The sequence below is a fragment of the Bos grunniens genome, chromosome 2, assembly GCF_055505025.1.
Source record: "Bos grunniens cultivar Pamir isolate PY7600 chromosome 2, Bosgru_T2T1.0, whole genome shotgun sequence".
In the NCBI taxonomy this organism is placed as follows: Eukaryota; Metazoa; Chordata; class Mammalia; order Artiodactyla; family Bovidae; genus Bos; species Bos grunniens.
Window position 1 is genome coordinate 12,171,559 of NC_141166.1, and position 17,709 is coordinate 12,189,267.

At 49.1% G+C, this 17,709-nt stretch overlaps 1 protein-coding gene, 1 long non-coding RNA gene and 4 other non-coding genes across 7 annotated transcripts; 1 reads left to right on the top strand and 5 right to left on the bottom strand.

Annotated features, from left to right (window-relative positions):
- Positions 1 to 629: 629 nt before the first annotated feature.
- LOC147377526 (uncharacterized) lies at positions 630 to 4,524 on the bottom strand. Of its 2 annotated transcripts, XR_015139075.1 has the most exons (6): positions 3,148 to 4,524; positions 2,673 to 2,717; positions 2,036 to 2,125; positions 1,664 to 1,750; positions 1,296 to 1,344; positions 630 to 748 (listed from the first exon to the last, which is right to left on the bottom strand). It is a non-coding gene; the product is annotated as an uncharacterized LOC147377526 (long non-coding RNA). The 2 variants fall into 2 exon arrangements; XR_015139076.1 differs by lacking the exon at positions 2,673 to 2,717 and having other exon boundaries at positions 3,148 to 4,431.
- Positions 820 to 893, bottom strand: LOC147377527 (small nucleolar RNA SNORD99). Its single transcript, XR_015153687.1, has one exon. It is a non-coding gene; the product is annotated as a small nucleolar RNA SNORD99 (small nucleolar RNA).
- On the bottom strand, positions 1,511 to 1,636 carry LOC147377528 (small nucleolar RNA SNORA61). Its single transcript, XR_015153921.1, has one exon. It is a non-coding gene; the product is annotated as a small nucleolar RNA SNORA61 (small nucleolar RNA).
- Positions 1,856 to 1,986, bottom strand: LOC147377529 (small nucleolar RNA SNORA44). The gene has a single exon (XR_015153907.1). It is a non-coding gene; the product is annotated as a small nucleolar RNA SNORA44 (small nucleolar RNA).
- LOC147377530 (small nucleolar RNA SNORA16B/SNORA16A family) lies at positions 2,474 to 2,608 on the bottom strand. Its single transcript, XR_015153750.1, has one exon. It is a non-coding gene; the product is annotated as a small nucleolar RNA SNORA16B/SNORA16A family (small nucleolar RNA).
- Positions 4,525 to 10,923: 6,399 nt separating the features above from the next.
- On the top strand, positions 10,924 to 12,811 carry RAB42 (RAB42, member RAS oncogene family). Its single transcript, XM_086331852.1, has 2 exons — positions 10,924 to 11,624; positions 12,273 to 12,811. Exons 1-2 carry the CDS (start codon positions 11,386 to 11,388, stop codon positions 12,694 to 12,696), a joined length of 663 nt encoding a protein of 220 aa, XP_086187978.1. The 5' UTR covers positions 10,924 to 11,385; the 3' UTR covers positions 12,697 to 12,811.
- Positions 12,812 to 17,709: the final 4,898 nt, after the last annotated feature.

A 17,709-nucleotide genomic window follows, 5' to 3' on the forward strand; every position in this document is an offset into this window, starting at 1 on the left:
CAAAGCACCTCTGGTACTGGCAGGCCAATTCTCTTACTACCGTGCCACCTGGGAAGGTCAAAGTGTTGGAGCCAGCTTATTCTAGACCAAAAGGGCCTGGACTGTTCTAGGTACAAGATGATGCCATGAATGTGCCAATCTCGCCTCTTAAGAAAATGTTAAAACTAAAGTAAGTGCATAAACTATTAAACTAAATGCATGAGTCTTATTTACATATAGGAAATGGTAATTCAGAAAGCTAGCCTGTGAGATTATCAATCATCACCAAACCAGATCTTGATGACTGTCACATCTCTGCTATATTTTCCAAATAGGAAATCCCATTTACCAGGGCCCTCCTGAAATGCCTGGGATTATGCCAAGGATTGCTTCCCTAGTTATTTTTATGTGTAGACCTGAGGAGTGGCAGAGTATGTAACCTTTAAAGATCATTAAGCACCAGTCTTGGGCTCAGCCTGAATTCTCACTCAGCAAGAGTAATATAATTGCAATTATAGAACTGATCCATTTTATCACTTTCTGAGAGATCAATTGTCAGAGATTGAGACTCTTAATTCATCCTGGGTTTTAAGGAATATTTAAATGAGAATAAGGAATAAATTGAAAACATCAAGAAACTGACACAAATATACATCCATGAGTCTTTTATTGGTCATTTATATGCCAAGTAGCAGCATCACCAAAAACAAAACAGCGATTTCCACCTGAATGCATCCCTGGTCTCTTCATTTGCCTTTTTGGTTCTCTCCTGAAAAGGAAGTATAAGCCAGTGTGTTAGTAACGCCCCAATTAATCAGTGCCCCTCCAGGTTTTCTTAAGAGCTGGTCTCAGTCCCATATCCGCATTTATCATCCACAGATGTCCACTCAGATTAGGTTTCATCCTAGACCAGTCACAGTGTGAAAAAAATACCGAGCTAGACAGAACTGCCTGTTTCTACCCAACTGTCTCCCACTCAGAGGGCTGGGTGGCTCCATGGTTACCCAAAACCACTGGGCATGAGCAGCAGTCAGGCCTCAGTCTCAAGGTGGAGACTTAAAGCTGCTGCATTCTACTCTCTGGATGTGCTCTTTGGCCTTGGTGCAGGCCAAGTCTAGCAGACCGAGTCACAAAATAAACATTTTTTGTCATCTGGTTCTGAATAGCCAATAAATACAGCTTCCAAGGAAAGCCAGATGTTAATGATACATTATAAAGACTTTTACACACTGAGTATCTCTCTATTGGCCACACTGTTTAGAGTCCTAACAAGCTAAGTAGGAAGTTGTGATAAAGCTTCAGCTATTTCAACTCACCCAACTCTGTAGATCCGCACAGATGAAGACAGCTTTACTGGCAACAGGTCTTAGGGGGAGAAAAATACCAATCAGGAAGCAAGAAAACTACTGGTATATCCCTCCCAAATACAAAGATATTAGCCAGCAATTACTATACAACTGCCAGTTTCACACAGTCTCCGTTTAAGATTATCCCATTTTAAGGGGTGGAGAAAAGTTCCAAGAGAATTCAACCTTGTCCGAAACTAGCCCACATGCTGTACAGCACACACCACGAGCAGAGTTTCAGTACTGCTATTCCTCCTTTTACGACCACCAAGACCAGGGTTTAGATCCGATGGGAAAGGGAACTGGAGGGTCAGCCTGTCTCCAATACCCAACTTTACCTTATTCTAAAGGACGGCTCCAGTGACAAGGTGGTATTTTCAGTTACTTCAGTGTCAGGCACTGCCAGTTAAAAAACGGGGGGCAACCTGCAAAAGAGTGTGGAAGCTCTAACCAAAAATCTAATGTACACAGAATGTGATTTTGATGGAAACACGGATTCAAGTGGAAGACTTCCAGCCCAAATCCTGAGAAATTATAGGAAAGGCGAGTGGCAGCTGCAGGTATTACGCTGACCTGTGCTGTCAAAGTCTCTCCACGTTGCTCTCGCATGCAGTTGGAGATCCCATGGCCACAACAAGCCACAGCCCTTGGAAACATGCTGTACTGACCCCCCAGGCAGCTCCCAAATTACCTCTTCACAGAGAACCTACCGGGTCCTGAGGCTTGCGTTCCATCCCTGTCACGTCCTCTTCACTCACCAGAAAGGTTAGCTTCAGTCATCCTGGAATCTTCTGGCACAACTAAAATGAGAACAGCATTGTCCTGAATGACCTACTTGTTCCATTCATCTGGTTTTCAGAACAAGGTTTTTGACTTGCCTTTGGGCTGATGCCTTAAGCTTTTCAGGGCAAAGACCCAAAGCATGACCACAATCTGCACCACTTGCCCCTGGATTTCCCCAGCACAGCTATCTAACCCACCCATATCTGCATCTGCATACTGGTTCTTGGCCTCTGCCAGCCACTTCTCAAAAGCCTTATTCTTGCATGTATGACCCCATCAATGGAACACTTCCGGTAGCCTCTGAAAACGTTGTCAGTTTTAATAAAGGTCTCTGGTTGTACCTGAGAAATGGCAAGTACAATGGGAACTGTCTTTTCCAGAAATGTTGCAGATCAGTTACAGCAAACAGAACGGCGACCGTCAAGGAAAACTGTCACTTTGGGCTCCTTTTTGACCACAGCAGCTATATGGAAGCAGCTGCAGCTTCGATAAGGGCCACGGGGGCGGGGCGGGTGGGGAACCTAGGTCACAGGGCAGAACCAACACTGCAACCCTCAGACTCACCTAAATCCTGTGTGTCAGGACTCATCTACTGGGACATTCTGGAAACTAAAAGAGAACAGACATCCTATAGGTTCTGATCACCACCTTCTTTTACTATGTGCCAGTGGTTTGTCTCATTTTATCTTCACAGGATCGTTTCCTCAACCCCGTCTTACATCAGATTTAGACTTGTTATTTGCCAAAGTCCCCTATCAGTGGAGAAAGTGACAACCTTGGGGTTCAAAATAGGATCTGAATGACTATAGCCTGTCCTCCAAAAAACCTTATCCTTATATCCACCAGGGTGACTTCCTTATCATGTGTTGTGCAGCCAGATAATTTAGGAGAAGGTAGGTAAGTTAACATGCCCAAGGTCACGGAGCAACTGTCACAGGCCTATTCAAGGTCTGGCTGACCCCAGCACGTGGTCTCCCCTAACTTAAACCACTCAGTCCCAGAAACGCCGTACACCCGACCGCCTGCCCATGTTACTCACCCGTCACACCGGAGCACAGGGCCGCGAGGCCTGCGCGTGGAGCAGGGCGTGGCCCACACAGGGTCCGGCTTCTTCCACTGCGCCTGAGAACCACGTGGCCTTCCGGCTCTCGGCCCGACTAGGCCAGTAGGCCTGGATCCTCCGTGCCGCGCTCAACATCTTGCCGCCTCTAGAGGCAGCCCCGGCAGGTGCGGCGCCCGTGGCAGCCAGGCTAAGGCCGGGTATGGCGGAGGATGGGTGTGGACCACTGCAGACAGAGAACCCAAGACGGACAAGACGACCGACGCGCGGCTGCCGGGTAAAAGGACGCTTGTGAGACAGGAAGGGGTTTATATGGGCCCCGCCCCTCGCAGTTGTGCCTGACGATTGGAGCAGCGCGCCGCGCGGAATGATGGGAGTTGTAGTTCGCTCGCCTCTGGCGAGCGGCCGAGTGTCTGACTCGCAGTCCCAATCGCGTGTCGTGTGGGACCCTTTTTACTCGGTTGGAGGAACCTTGTGTAAGTGATTTCTTCAGGATTCGAAGAGATTCCTCCGCCATCATTCAGCACTTAGTGAACATCCAGTAACCCAGGACGGATCTCAAAAATATCACCGACTTTCAAAATCGGGAAGTTAACCTTTAACCCAGTGAACTGAGCCAGCGGTTTTGGTTCAAACCGCCTGAGAGCACGTCGCGGAGCAAAGACTGAGCAGTATTTCGGCGGAGAGATCTGGGGGCGGGCTTCCTTTTCAAAAGGAAGAGGTGACTGATTACAGAGCTCATTAAAAGAATGCATTGTTTGTTCGGGCTTATGTCTTCGGCTAATAGATTAAAAAAAACTACTGAGTGCTTACTGAGTACATTATGCTCGATTATCTCAGCTAGTTTTCAAAATAACCCTGTGTATGGGAATTACAATTATGCCTCTTTCACAGATAAGGAAACAGAAATGGCTTACGCAGATAGCAAGCGAGTTAAGACGTGAAATGAGGAGGTTCACCCCATACGCCACGCTCATAATCACTGTGCCACATACAAGTTTTATCCATAGAATGAATAAGCATCAACATAAAAAAAAAAAAAAAAAAGTAGTGGGACTCTGAGACCTGAATGCAGGGACCCCAGTTTCCATCCGGGGTCAAGGAACTAGATCCCACATGCTGCAACTAAAGATTCCACCTGTGGCAACTAATACCCAGGCGTCCACGCTCAACCAGCTCTGACCCAGGCTCCTCTGTCCATGGGGTTTTCCAGGCAAGAATACTAGCATGCATGCATGCTCAGTCGCTTCAGTCGTGTCTGACTCTGCGACCCCACAGACGGCAGCCCACCAGGGTCCTCCGGCCACAGGATTCTCCAGGCAAGAACACTGGAGTGGGTTGCCATTTCCTTCTCCAGATTCCTAATAAAAGGAAATAAGATGGATACTATAAGTCACCATCAGTTCAGTTCAGTCGCTCAGTTGTGTCTGACTCTTTGTGACCCCATGAATCATAGCACGCCAGGCCTCCTTGTCCATCACCAACTCCCGGAGTTCACTCAAACTCATGTCCATCGAGTCAGTGATGCCATCCAGCCATCTCATCCTCTGTCATCCCCTTCTCCTCCTGCTCGCAATCCCTCCGAGCATCAGGGTCTTTTCTAATGAGTCAACTCTTCGCATGAGGTGGCCAAAGTACTGGAGTTTCAGCTTCAGCATCAGTCCTTCCAATGAACACCCAGACTGATCTCCTTTAGAATGGACTGGTTGGATCTCCTTGCAGTCCAAGGGACTCTCAAGAGTCTTCTCCAACACCACAGTTCAAAAGCATCAATTCTTTGGCGCTCAGCTTTCTTCACAGTCCAACTCTCACATCCATACGTGACCACTGGAAAAACCATTGCCTTGACTAGACGGACCTTTGTTGGCAAAGTAATAACTCTGCTTTTCAATATACTATCTGCTGCTGCTAAGTCACTTCAGTCGTGTCCGACTCTCTGCGACCCCATAGACAGCAGCCCACCAGGCTTCCCCGTGCCTGGGATTCTCCAGGCAAGAACACTGGAGTGGGTTGCCATTTCCTTCTCCAATGCATGAAAGTGAAAAGGGAAAGTGAAGTCACTCAGTCATGTCCGACTCTGTGCGACCCCATGGACTGCAGCTTACCAGGCTCCTCCATCCATGGGATTTTCCAGGCAAGAGTACTGGACTGGGGTGCCATTGCCTTCTCCATATATTATCTAGTTTGGTCATAACTTTCCTTCCAAGGAGTAAGTGTCTTTTAATTTCATGGCTGCAGTCACCATCTGCAGTGATTTTGGAGCCCCCCAAAATAAAGTCTGACACTGTTTCCACTGTTTCCCCATCTATTTGCCATGAAGTGATGGGACCAGATGCCATGATCTTCGTTTTCTGAATGTGGAGCTTTAAGCCAACTTTTTCACTCTCCTCTTTCACTTTCATCAAGAGGCTTTTTAGTTCCTCTTCACTTTCTGCCATAAGGGTGGTGTCATCTGCATATCTGAGGTTATTGATATTTCTCCCAGCAATCTTGATTCTAGCTAGTGTTTCTTCCAGCCCAGCGTTTCTCATGATGTACTCTGCATATAAGTTAAATAAGCAGGGTGACAATATACAGCCTTGACATACTCCTTTTCCTATTTGGAACCAGTCTTTTGTTCCATGTCCAGTTCTAACTGTTGCTTCCTGACCTGCATACAGGTTTCTCAAGTGGCAGGTCAGGTGGTCTGGTATTCCCATCTCTTTCAGAATTGTCCACAGTTTATTGTGATCCACACAGTCAAAGGCTTTGGCACAGTCAATAAAGCAGAAATAGATGTTTTTCTGGAACTCTCTTGCTTTTTCCATGATCCAGCGGATGTTGGCAATTTGATCTCTGGTTCCCCTGCCTTTTCTAAAACCAGCTTGAACATCAGGAAGTTCACGGTTCACGTATTGCTGAAGCCTGGCTTGGAGAATTTTGAGCATTACTTTACTAGCGTGTGAGATGAGTGCAATTGTGCGGTAGTTTGAGCATTCTTTGGCATTGCCTTTCTTTGGGATTGGAATGAAAACTGACCTTTTCCAGTCCTGTGGCCTGGAGTTTTCCTGAGTTTTCCAAATGTGCTGGCATATTGAGTGCAGCACTTTCACAGCATCATCTTTCAGGATTTGGAATAGCTCAACTGGAATTCCATCACCTCCACTAGCTTTGTTCTTAGTGATGCTTTCTAAGACCCACTTGACTTCCCATTCCAGGATGTCTGGCTCTAGGTCAGTGATCACATCATCGTGATTATCTGGGTTGTGAAGCTCTTTTTTGTACAATTCTTCTGGGTATTCTTGCCACCTCTTCTTAATATCTTCAGCTTCTGTTAGGTCCATACCATTTCTGTCCTTTATCGAGCCCATCTTTGCATGAAATGTTCCCTTGGTATCTCTAATTTTCTTGAAGAGATCTCTAGTCTTTCCCATTCTGTTGTTTCCCTCTATTTCTTTGCATTGATCACTGAGGAAGCCTTTCTTCTCTCCTTGCTATTCTTTGGAACTCTACATTCAAATGGGAATATCTTTCCTTTTCTCCTTTGCTTTTCACTTCTCTTCTTTTCACAGCTATTTGTAAGGCCTCCTCAGACAGCCATTTTGCTTTTTTGCATTTCTTTTCCATGGGGATGATGTTGATCCCTGTCTCCTGTACAATGTCACGAACCTCATTCCATAGTTCATCAGGCACTCTATCTATCAGATCTAGGCCCTTAAATCTATTTCTCACTTCCACTGTATAATCATAAGGGATTTGATTTAGGTCATACCCGAATGGTCTAGTGGTTTTCCCCACTTTCTTCAATTTAAGTCTGAATTTGGCAATAAGGTCATGATCTGAGCCACAGTCTGAGCCACTAGAGTGGGCTGCTGTGGTCCTCCAGGGTTGAATCCCTGTTTCCTGCATCTCCTATATTGGCAAATGGGTTCTTTACCACTGAGCCACCTGAGATGCCCAATATTCAGACAGCCAAATAAATAATTTTTTTAAAATTTCCATTATATATTTTAATAAGAGACAAATTGGGAGAGAATAGTTGCAAAACATGCACTGAATAGGAGTCTTGCATCTAAAACATAAAGAACTCTTAAGGAACCACCCTGGTGGTCCAGCGGTTAGGAATCTGCCTGCCAGTGCAGGGAACACGGATTCCGTCCCTGGTCCAGGAGGATCCCCCATGACGCTGAACAGCTAGGCCTGTGGGCCACAATTACTGAGCCTGCGCTCTGAAACCTGTGTGAGCCACACCTATGGAACCCACGTGCTGCAGCTACTGAAGCCTGAGCTAGAACCTGTGCTGTGCAACAAGAGAAGCCACCACGATGAGAAACCTATAAGCAAATAAATGGCCCTTAAAACTCAACAGCAAAGAGTAAAATCACTCCATTTTTAAAAAGGGGGAAAAGAAGGGGGGGGCACAAAATTTGAAAGACACCTCACCAAAGAAGATAAACAGATGGCAAATAAACACATGAATGACGCTCAATATCATAACACTACAAACACAGTGGAAGGGCTAAAAGTTAAAAAGTTAAAAAGATTGACAAAGTCAAGCAACGACGGACAAGTAGAGCACGTGGAAATTTCATACGATATTCAGGACTGTAAAATGGTGCAACCACTTTGGAAAACGATTTTGCAGTTTTTAAATAAGTAAAAATGCACCTACTACCTGACCCAGCCGTTGCAGTACTAGGTATTTCCCAAGAGAAATGGAAAGCATGCATCCACACGAAGACTTGAATATGAATGTTCACAGCAGTTGTGTTTGTAATAGCCAAAGACTGAATATAACACAAATGTCCTTCAACAAGGATTGGATAAACAAATTGTGGTATGTTAATACAGTGAAGTACTATCATGTTGAGTGAAGGAAGCCAGACTATATGCTGTATGATAAAGATTCTAGAAAATACAAATTAATCTTTAGTGGCAGAAAGCAGATTGGTGGTTGTCTGGGAGAGGAGGTCAGGAGAGAAGAATTAAAGAAGGACATGGAGAAACTTTTGAGAATAATAGATGTTCATTATCTCAATTATGGTGGCTTTGGGGATGTACACTTATGTCAAAATGCATATTGTACATTTTTAATATGTGCAGTTTACTCTGTATCAATTACATTTTAATAAAGATGCTAAAAACAAAGAAGTAAGCAAGAGAAAATTCAAATCATGTAATTCACCTGCCCCACAATCACTGACTTCTCAACACATTTGGAATAAATGTGTTGGCCTCTGAAGCCACAGGTGATTTGGCTCCTCCTCTTTGCTTTCATTACCTGATCCCTGGTCTAGGAGGATCCCACATGTGGCAGAGCAGCTAGGCCTCCGTGGCACAACTGCTGAAGTCCACACGTCCTAGAACCCATAGTGTGCAACAAGAGAAACCACTCCAATGAGAAGCCCACACACTGCAACGAAGAGTAGTCCCTGCTCACAGAAACTAGAGAAAGCCCAAGCAGCAACAGAGACCCAGAGCAGCCAATAAATAAATAAATTTTAAAAATTAAAGAAATAAAATAAAACTAAGATCTGATAGCCAGTGGGAACCTGCTGTGTAGCACGGGGAGCTCAGCTGGTTGCTCTGTGATGACCTAGAGGGGTGAGATGGAGGAGGGAGGGCATAGATGTATACACAGAACTGATACACTTTGCTGCACAGCAGAAACACAACACTGTCAAGCAATTATATTCCAATTATAAGATTCATTAATTACAAAATAAAACAAAGGAAAAAGAAAACACTAAGATCAGTCTAACGCAAATATACACCTGCTATGACACACAGTTACCCCAGGACTGCCCTGAGAGGAGGACACCATGATTTGTCTCACTTCGCAGAAGGGAAGCAGGGCTGGGGAGGAGAAAGGGCTCGCCCCCTGGCGAGTCACACAGGCAGTTTATGACAAAGTCAGCTGACAACTGGATTCCAGCGCCAGGTGCAGTTAGGGGCAGACGCGTGACCCAGCCCACAGCAGGCACATCCAGGAGGGGAAGTTCAGGAGTCTGATGCTGACAGCGCACTCTGCCCACATGCTGACCACAGAGGCTTCTGGGATGTCTGGGTTCAGACTCCCTTTCAAGCTGTCCCATGCCTGTCTGCCTTCACCCACTGCCTCTGCCTGAGTACCCTTCCTCGCTTACCTCCCCAGCTTCCACTGTCCTTGGAGACCCAGCTTCAGCTTCAGCTTTTCCAAGAGGTCTTTTCTGACCCCGTGGCTCCCTGAGTCCAACTCTGTTGTGGTATTTGAATGAATAATGAGTGAATGAATAAATGAATAGCACATCCACTTTTTTTCATTCATACAACCATAAATATTTACTGAGCCAAGCACTGAGGATACAGCCTCTGGTCCTTGTCCTCAAGGGGCCTGAGCCTAGAAGGGAGACAGACATCACAAAGGACAAAAGGGCCTGTGACCTCACTAGCCAGTCAATGAGGGGCTTCTTGAAGACACAGATCTAACCTGAGGCCTAAAATTGGGGTTAGTTACCCTTTGAAGAGCAGAAAGGGAGTGTTCTTGGCATTGGGCTAATAAGAGGAAAGATGTTCTGCACAGCTGGAGCAACAGTGGTGGGTAAAGAAGAGAGAGGGTGGAATGGGGGGAAATGGTTCTGCACAGGCCTGATGCAGAAACTGTTTTTCCAGCTGAACAGAGCAAGGTGATGAGAACATCCTGATGGAAACCTCAGAGGGGCAGGTGGCACTGGGGCAGACTCTCCTGGTTTGGACAGAACTGGCAGGGAGGAGTCCTCCCCCAACATACACACCCTACCTGATTTTCCTCTTTCTCTCCTGGAGTGGGGGTGAGCAGAGACTTGGGCCCCTTCAGGCTAGTGAAGTGACCGAAGGGCAGAGTTACGAGGAGGCTTAACAAAATGGCTTCTCACTGATTTATTTAGGAAACCTGGGCCTTCCCAGGTCCCCAAATTGTCCAGCCAGAAACAAATTTGGCCACTACTTTGTCTTCTGTGCTGAGTGATATTGGGCTGGTTACTTAACTGTGTTGCTGCTGCTACTGCTGCTAAGTCGCTTCAGTCATGTCCGACTCTGTGCAACATCTACTCACAGGTTGTATATGGAGGAAATGTGATGGTATGATGGTTTGCCTTAGTGAGAACTGCTTCCCACTGCCAACCTGTTAAACTGCAACATCCACCCACTGTGGGTTAGTGGGATTAAACCAGCAGACAAGCTGTTTGGGACCAACCTTGAGCCTTGATGTCCTGGGTGTTCAGAAGACCCGATTGGAAAGAGTGGAGGAGGTCTTGAATGCCGGAGCATCTGCCTTACCCTTGCCCCAACCCACTTTGTCCTGGTCCTTTGGGAAATTGCTTTCCAGTCCCCTTCTTTGGCATCAAGGGTAAACCACACAAGTCAGATGTGTGACAAGCCACACATCTGAGCCTCGGTCTCCTGAACTCTAAAATGGGCACACTATAGCCTTCTCAGAGGGTTGCTGTCCCAAAGCATAAGAAACTGACCATCTCATCTCATAAACATTAGTTGTACAGTCCACAAGCCAACTGTACTCTCAGTTGTCTGTCTACCCTGCCCCCTCTACCTGACTGTGTCCAAGTCTCTCTCTGGACCCTGGGGCCCAGCACAGGCAGGCAGCGGGGAAGCAGTGGGGCCTGCTGAACCGTTGAACCTGAACACTGAGCCGGAAGCTCTAGGCCAGGGCCAGTAGGGCTCCAGGAAAGGGGCATCTGGGTGAGAAAAGTGCATCTATAAACCATCAACTTTCTCCAGGTCCAGCAGCAGGGGCGCAACGGGGGGACTAACAGACAGTTGGGGCTGCAAAGGGAAACCACCTCAAAGAGTGAACGAAGTGGTTGCTCTGGCGCTGTTAGTCTCAGGCCAGTGCAGGTTGGGTGTGGTGATCGGTCCTCTGTAGCCCTCCTCCCCACATTATCTAGTTTAATCTCTTCTTCCTTGAGGTAGAGATTATTATCTCCATTCTACAGAGGAGAAAACTGAGGCTCGGAGCAAGGAAGTGACTTGTCCAGATGTTTCCACCGGGCCGAGTGGCTTCCTCGGCATCCGGTTCGGCGTTGCTGAAGACGCCCCAGGTTCTCCAGGCCCGGGTCTGGGTGTCTCTGGGGCCTCCTGGAGGCGGGGGGCGGGGCCCAGAGACGGGGCGGGGGCGTGGCTGCAGGGGCGGGGGCGTGGCTGTGGGGGTGGAGGCAGGATCGCACAGTTGGCCGCCGGGTCTCGGGAGGCGACACGCTGGCCATGGAGGCGGGGGGCTGCCGCTACCAGTTTCGGATCGCGCTGCTGGGGGACGCGGCCGTGGGCAAGACGTCGCTGCTGCGGTGCTACATGAGGGGCGCCCCCGGGATCCCCGAGCCCGAGCTGGAGCTCGAGTCGGCGCCCACGGTGGGCGTCGAGTTCTATACCCGCACTGTGCAGCTTCAGGCTGGGCCGCGCGTCAAGCTGCAGCTCTGGGACACGGCGGGCCAGGAGCGCTTCAGGTGCGCGGTGGGTGGAAGGTGGGCCGGGGGAGGGACGAGAAGGGTTTGGGGTGAGGGGTTTCTGGTTGGGGCGGGGTGACCATGGGGATCCTTCAGAGTCACCGCCCTCAGTGGCCCAAGTAGGATCTGGGGGTCCCTGCCCCGGGCCCGGGTCCTTCACGCTTGAGTCATTCATCCTACAAATAACAGCTGGTGGGCTGAGCCCCTGAGCTTGATGCCTGAGACCTGGCCCGGCCGGCCCCAGTGGAATATTCGACACTGAAACCTAGAGGGATGAATGACCTGGGTGCTGAGAGGGCCCACAGAAGCGCAGAGAGGGAGGTGTCAGGGAGAAGTGGAAAGAAGAGAAATTTGTGTTGGCTGTGAAGGATGCGTAGGAGTTTGCCAGGGAGAGAAATGGGGAAACCTGCAATCAGGAAAACATCAGGTTTTCTCCAGGAATGGTCAGGAGAGTATGGGAATCAAACTGCTCCCTGACTGAGGAACACACAGTAACTTGGGAGAGACACAGACCCGGGGGGAAAAGGGAAGCAGAGAGCAGTGTGAGATGAGCTGAAATTGGGGTGTGAGGCAGTCACTGGATGGAGGAGGACGCAGGGCCCGGTGTGCTGAAGGCATAACCCTCTCCCACCTTACTCCCTTCACCAGGTGCATCACCAGGTCCTTTTACCGGAATGTGGTGGGTGTCCTGCTGGTCTTTGATGTGACAAACAGGAAGTCCTTTGAACACATTCTAGACTGGCATCAGGAGGTCATGGCCACTCAGGGCCCTGACAAGGCGATCTTCCTGCTGATTGGCCACAAGAGTGACCTGCAGAGTGCCCGTTGTGTCTCAACCCAGGAGGCGGAGGAGCTGGCTGCCTCCTTGGGCATCGGCTTTATGGAGACCTCCGCCAAAAGTAACTGCAATGTGGACCTGGCCTTTGACACCCTTGCCAACACCATCCAGCAGGCCTTGTGGCAAGGGGCCATCAAACTGGAGGAGGACTGGGGGGGTGTGCGGCTCATCCAGAACACCCAGATCTCCAGGCTGCCCAGCAGGATGCAGCACCCGGGCCCATGCAGGTGTTGACTCTAGGAGGGAAAGGGTTAAAGCAGTGCTGGTGGGATGGGGAGTGTTCGTATCTCTCTGGAGGCCAAATGGCAGAATCTATTCAGACAGTTATTACAAACCATATCCTGGCACAGTCATGCCTCCTGGATTTTGGGGTCTCAGAGCTCAGCCCCTTTTCCACCAGAAAGGTCTGAGAGGCCAGGTGCGCAGCTTCCTGTCCTGGAGCCTGTTTCCTCTGTGGTCAGAGGAGCGCATAACAGACCCCACTCGTGGGGGGTTGTGGGCATGACTGAGATCATGGATGTGCTCTGCTCAGCCACAGCCAGAGCCTCCCGAATGGTGAGAATCGAATAGCAAGAACTGTCATCGCGGCTGCTCTTTCCTCTCTTGGCTAGGATGTGGCCGTTTCAGGTAGTGTCCCTGGGCTCGGATGCCGAGCTGCTCAGCGTGTGGACGCTGCTACACAGGCGAGGAGGGGGGCAGGGGCTTTCAGGCCGAGCCAGGTCTTCAGGCTTGGATGAGAAAGCGTGTCCTAAAACCCTGATTGCTGCCAAATCACAGCCAAAACGGATCGGAGAGGCAGGGATGAATATGAACAGCTCTCTGGCTGGGCGCGTGGTGGACACTGTTGGTTAGCCACCAAAATCTCCCCTCAGGGCTGAAGAACCCATGGCCTCCTCCCCACCAAAGCTCCTAGCTGCTGGGAGTGCTAATGTGGTGGCGGAGCCCAGGCTGCTGTCTCTGGGAACTGCCTGCTCATCTGGGGCAGCCCACAGTCCAGCATCAATGTATCAGATCTGTTGGGGGCGGTGGGGGAGTGTTCAAAGGCCTGGCCTTCTTGCCTCAACTCTGAAGGAAACACCCATCTTCATCATTCTCCATGGGGTCGAGGCCACTGTTAGGACAGCATCACAGCTAAATTCTGCTCAATCCTGCTTTCTTCCCTTCCTCCCCCCCAAGCAGGTATTGGTCTCAAGAATCTTCTAATAGGGACTTCCCTGGTGGTTCAGTGGCTAAGACGCTGAGCTTCTGATGCAGGGGGCCTGGTTTCGACCCCTGCTCAGAGAACTAGATCCCACATGCTGCAATAAAGATCGAAGATCCTGAGTGCCACAATTAAGACTCGGTGCAGCCAAGTAAATATTTTTTTAAGAAAGAATTTCCTAATAAAGGTCTGCACACAAATACAAGGGGAAAAAAAAAGTCTGCACCCTTGGAATTCCCTGGCGGCCCAGTGGTTAGTATTCTGTGATCTCAAAGCAAAGAGCCCAGGTTCAATCCCTGGTTGGGGAACTGAGATCCCACAGTCTGCATGGCATGGAAAAAAAATGTATATATAAAAGTCTAGGGGACTTCTTTCATGGTCCAGGGGCTAAGACTGAGTGCCCAGTGCAGGGGACCTGGGTTCAATCCCTGCTCAGGGAACAATTACCCACATGCTGGAACTAAAGATCTCACATGCCACAGTGAAGACTGAAGATCCTGCCTGCTGCAACTAAGACCCAGAGCAGCCAAAGAAGTAAATACTAAAAAAATAAAAGTCTGCACACTGATTTTGTTCTCAGAATCTGGCTGCTGGGGAACTTAACCTGCCATAGAAGCTGCTAGGCACAAAATATCCAGTGGCGATGCAGGAAGGCTTTATGGAGAGAGGAATCTTTACACTTCACTGAAGGCAGGAGAAGAGGGTGACAGAGGGTGAGATGGCTGGGTGGTATCACTGACAATGGACACGAACCTGGGCAAGCTCCGGGACGCAGTGACAGAAGGGAAGCCTGGCGTGCTGCAGTCCATGGGGTCGCAATGAGTTAGACATGGCAACTGAACAGGCAACACAGCAGGTGTAAAGGGGTATCTGGGCGGTCTCATTGTGCCAGCGGGCATGGGCAGGGCAGAGCAGTTGCCACAGCAAAAATAGCACAGCCACCCTACTCACTGTGACCTGGGGCCAGTTACTCTACCTCGCTGAGTCTCAGATTCCTCCTCAGTAACCTGTCACTGAAAACCCCTCCTTCCTAGGGGTCTTGGGAAGTTTTTACTCTGGTGATTTTTAGCTTCCTCGCCATGGCACCTGGGCCAGGAGGAGACCTCTCTGTGCTCTACTCCTTCCCTGCCTTCACTTTTTAAAACATCACTCATTCTTCTGAACATCTTGCAAGGTTGGCATGACTATCCTCATTTCGCAGATGAGAAAGGGTAGGCAGGAGAGGGAAATTATTTGCTTTAGAGTTATCATTCCTTCATCAAAAATGTCTTAAAATGAGCATCTACTCTGATCTGGGCTCCAGGGATACAGCAGTGAACAGGAAAGAAAAGTAGTCCTAGAGCTGACGTTCTAGTGGAAGAGATAAAACTAGTAAGTGGGACTAAATGAGTCCTAGCTGTAAGTGCTATAAAGACCACAGATCCGGGAGATGGGCCTGAGGGTGATGGGGGCTCCTTTAGAGCAGATGGTCAAGGAGGGTCTCTCTCAAGAGATGGCCTTTGATTTGAGAACCTAGATGAGGAGGAAGAACCAAGCTAAAAGCAGAGATCTAGGCAGAACAGCGTCCAGCTCTGATTGGGCACTTCTTATGTACCATCTGCCAACAAGTTTGCCATTGCTATCTCAGTTCAGCATCCCCCACCCCGATCTTTAGTGTAGATTGTATCACCCATCTTGAGGGTCTCAGGCCTGTTGGATGTGACTTAGCATCCACATTGCCCCAGGGGATCTTTGTAAAATACAGATTTGACCTGGCTGCTCCTCTCCTAGAATTCTTCCCTGGCTCCCCATTGCCTGCAGGGTAAAATCCAAACCCTTTCCCCCAAGTCCAATCTAATCTGGTCCTACGGCCTCTCCACCTGCTTTGCCCAGCTTCCCAACCACCTACAGCCCTGGGCTTTGCACATGCTGTTCCCTTTGCTTGAAAGACCCTAGCACTTTCCTCCCTCCCTGTGTTATCTGATCAGCCTGCAACACTCAGAATAACATGGCCTCCTCTCAACCATTGCATTATCCCAGCTGCCAAAAATAGGGCAGGCTTTTGGTCAAACCTGGGTTTGAATCTCAGCTCTGCTATATACAATTGTGGGACCCTGGGGAACTCATTTCATCTAAGCCTCAGTGGACTCATCTGTAAGATGGGGATAATACTAACACAAGTTTTAGAAAGGATCAAATGACAAATCAAAGGCAGTATTCCTCACTAGGCACTAGGAGCTCAGAAGGTGGAAGTCCACTTCTTCCCCTGAGGGTTTTGCTCTTATGACTGTTAGGGAACAGAGACTGCCAAAGTACATACTTCAGGGAAGTAAGAATTCCAGACGCTAACAAAGTTCTTAAAGGTCCTGACCTCTTGCAGAGATATGAGTTGGGCTCCCCACAGGCTACTTGGCCTCCAAGCCTTTCCGTGAGCTGCTTCCTCATCTGAAAACCTTGCAGCCCAGGCCTGAATCCCCTGTGCCCTTCAGAAGGAACAGAACTGAAGGTCTGCCACTCGGGAGACCCTTTCTGAAGACCCTACCTATTCTGGGAGCCACTGAAACCTGGCAGATGAAGAGGGAAGGTTTGTCCGACCCACTCTGCGCAGGCTGGAACCAGAGCCTTCTGGGGAGATCTTTCCTCTACCTCTGAGCCTCAGTTTCTTTATGGTAAAATGAGAATGATTTCTACCTCACAGTTTTGTTAGAGGATTAATTATGACGTGGACTAAGTGTTAGGTTACTTAACACTTAATGTTAGGTTACTTCAGCCAACAAGGCCCCTCTGCATCTTTAGTGTGTGATTCCCTTGCCTGGAATGTCCCTCCTCCATCTCTGACAAAACTCTGTTCACCCATCAAAGCTTAGTCCAACCTAACCTATTTCTTTCCCTGAGCCTTCAGGGCACTTAACTGAACGGCTCTCCTCTGCAAATTTCAGGCTCTGCTGTACCTTTTTGGCCCACTAGAGGGCAGCTCTTCGAGACCGGGCTGATTCCCTCGAAGAAGCTCTCGAGCAGGGGAACACTGGGCTTTCTAAGACCATTAGGGAAAATCTGAAACATAACCAAGAATAAAGAAACTAGTATAAAGTAGTGTGAAGAACTTCTTGTACTCATAACTCAGCTTCAACAAATAGCAGCAAGCCCATCCTATTTTCCTCTCCCTTTTTTTTTTTTTTTTTCCTCTCCCTTTTCTTTATGAGTTATTCTTAGATCCTGGCCCTGGTGGGTTACAGATGTGGGAGGACCTCTCTACAACCCCTGGCTGGGGCGTGTCCCGCAGGAGTCCCAATGTTGGGAGAGGTAAGCCTCACACTGCAAAGCCCACGCTCAGGGACTCAGGTCAGCAGAGGGAAGAAAGGGGTCAGCACATGGGGTCTGCAGGGAGGGCATCTTTGCCAACCGCATCACCCAGGCAATAAAGGTAGACTTGTCTGAGTTGTGGAGGCAGAGCCCAGGGGTCTAGCTGGCCAGGAAGGGTCCTGGGCTCAGCCCCTGCTCTGCCTTCTGTACCACCCACCCTTGAGGGGAGAGTCCACCCATCAGAAAGGGAAGGGGTGGGACTCCCCTGGTGGTCCAGTGATTAAGAATCTGCCTTCCAAAGCAGGATTCGATCCCTGGCTGGGGAACTAAGATCCCACAGGCCACGGGCAACTAAGCCCACGTGGGGCATCTAGAGAAGCCCATGTGCCTCAACAAAGACCCAGCACAGCCCAAGTTTTTTAAACAAAGAGCAAGGGAAGGGGCCTTTGCCTGGAGAATAAAGGACTACACTGGGGCTTTGGGGAGCTTCCCAACTACAGGAACTGTGACACCTCAGTCCAGCGCTGCCCTCCTCCTCCCTGCCTTACCCCATGCAGGAGGGACCCCCTCCAGGATGCCTTCTGGATCCCAAACGGTGCCTTCCAGGTCCTCAAACTCACCCCTGTTTTTGTGACCACCCCCTACAGCTGCCTTTTGGTTGATTCAAACTTTGTTTATATGCCTGCATCAGAGGGCTTCCCTGGTGGCTCAGCTGGTGAAGAATCTGCCTGTAATGTGGGAGACCTGGGTTCGATCCCTGGGTC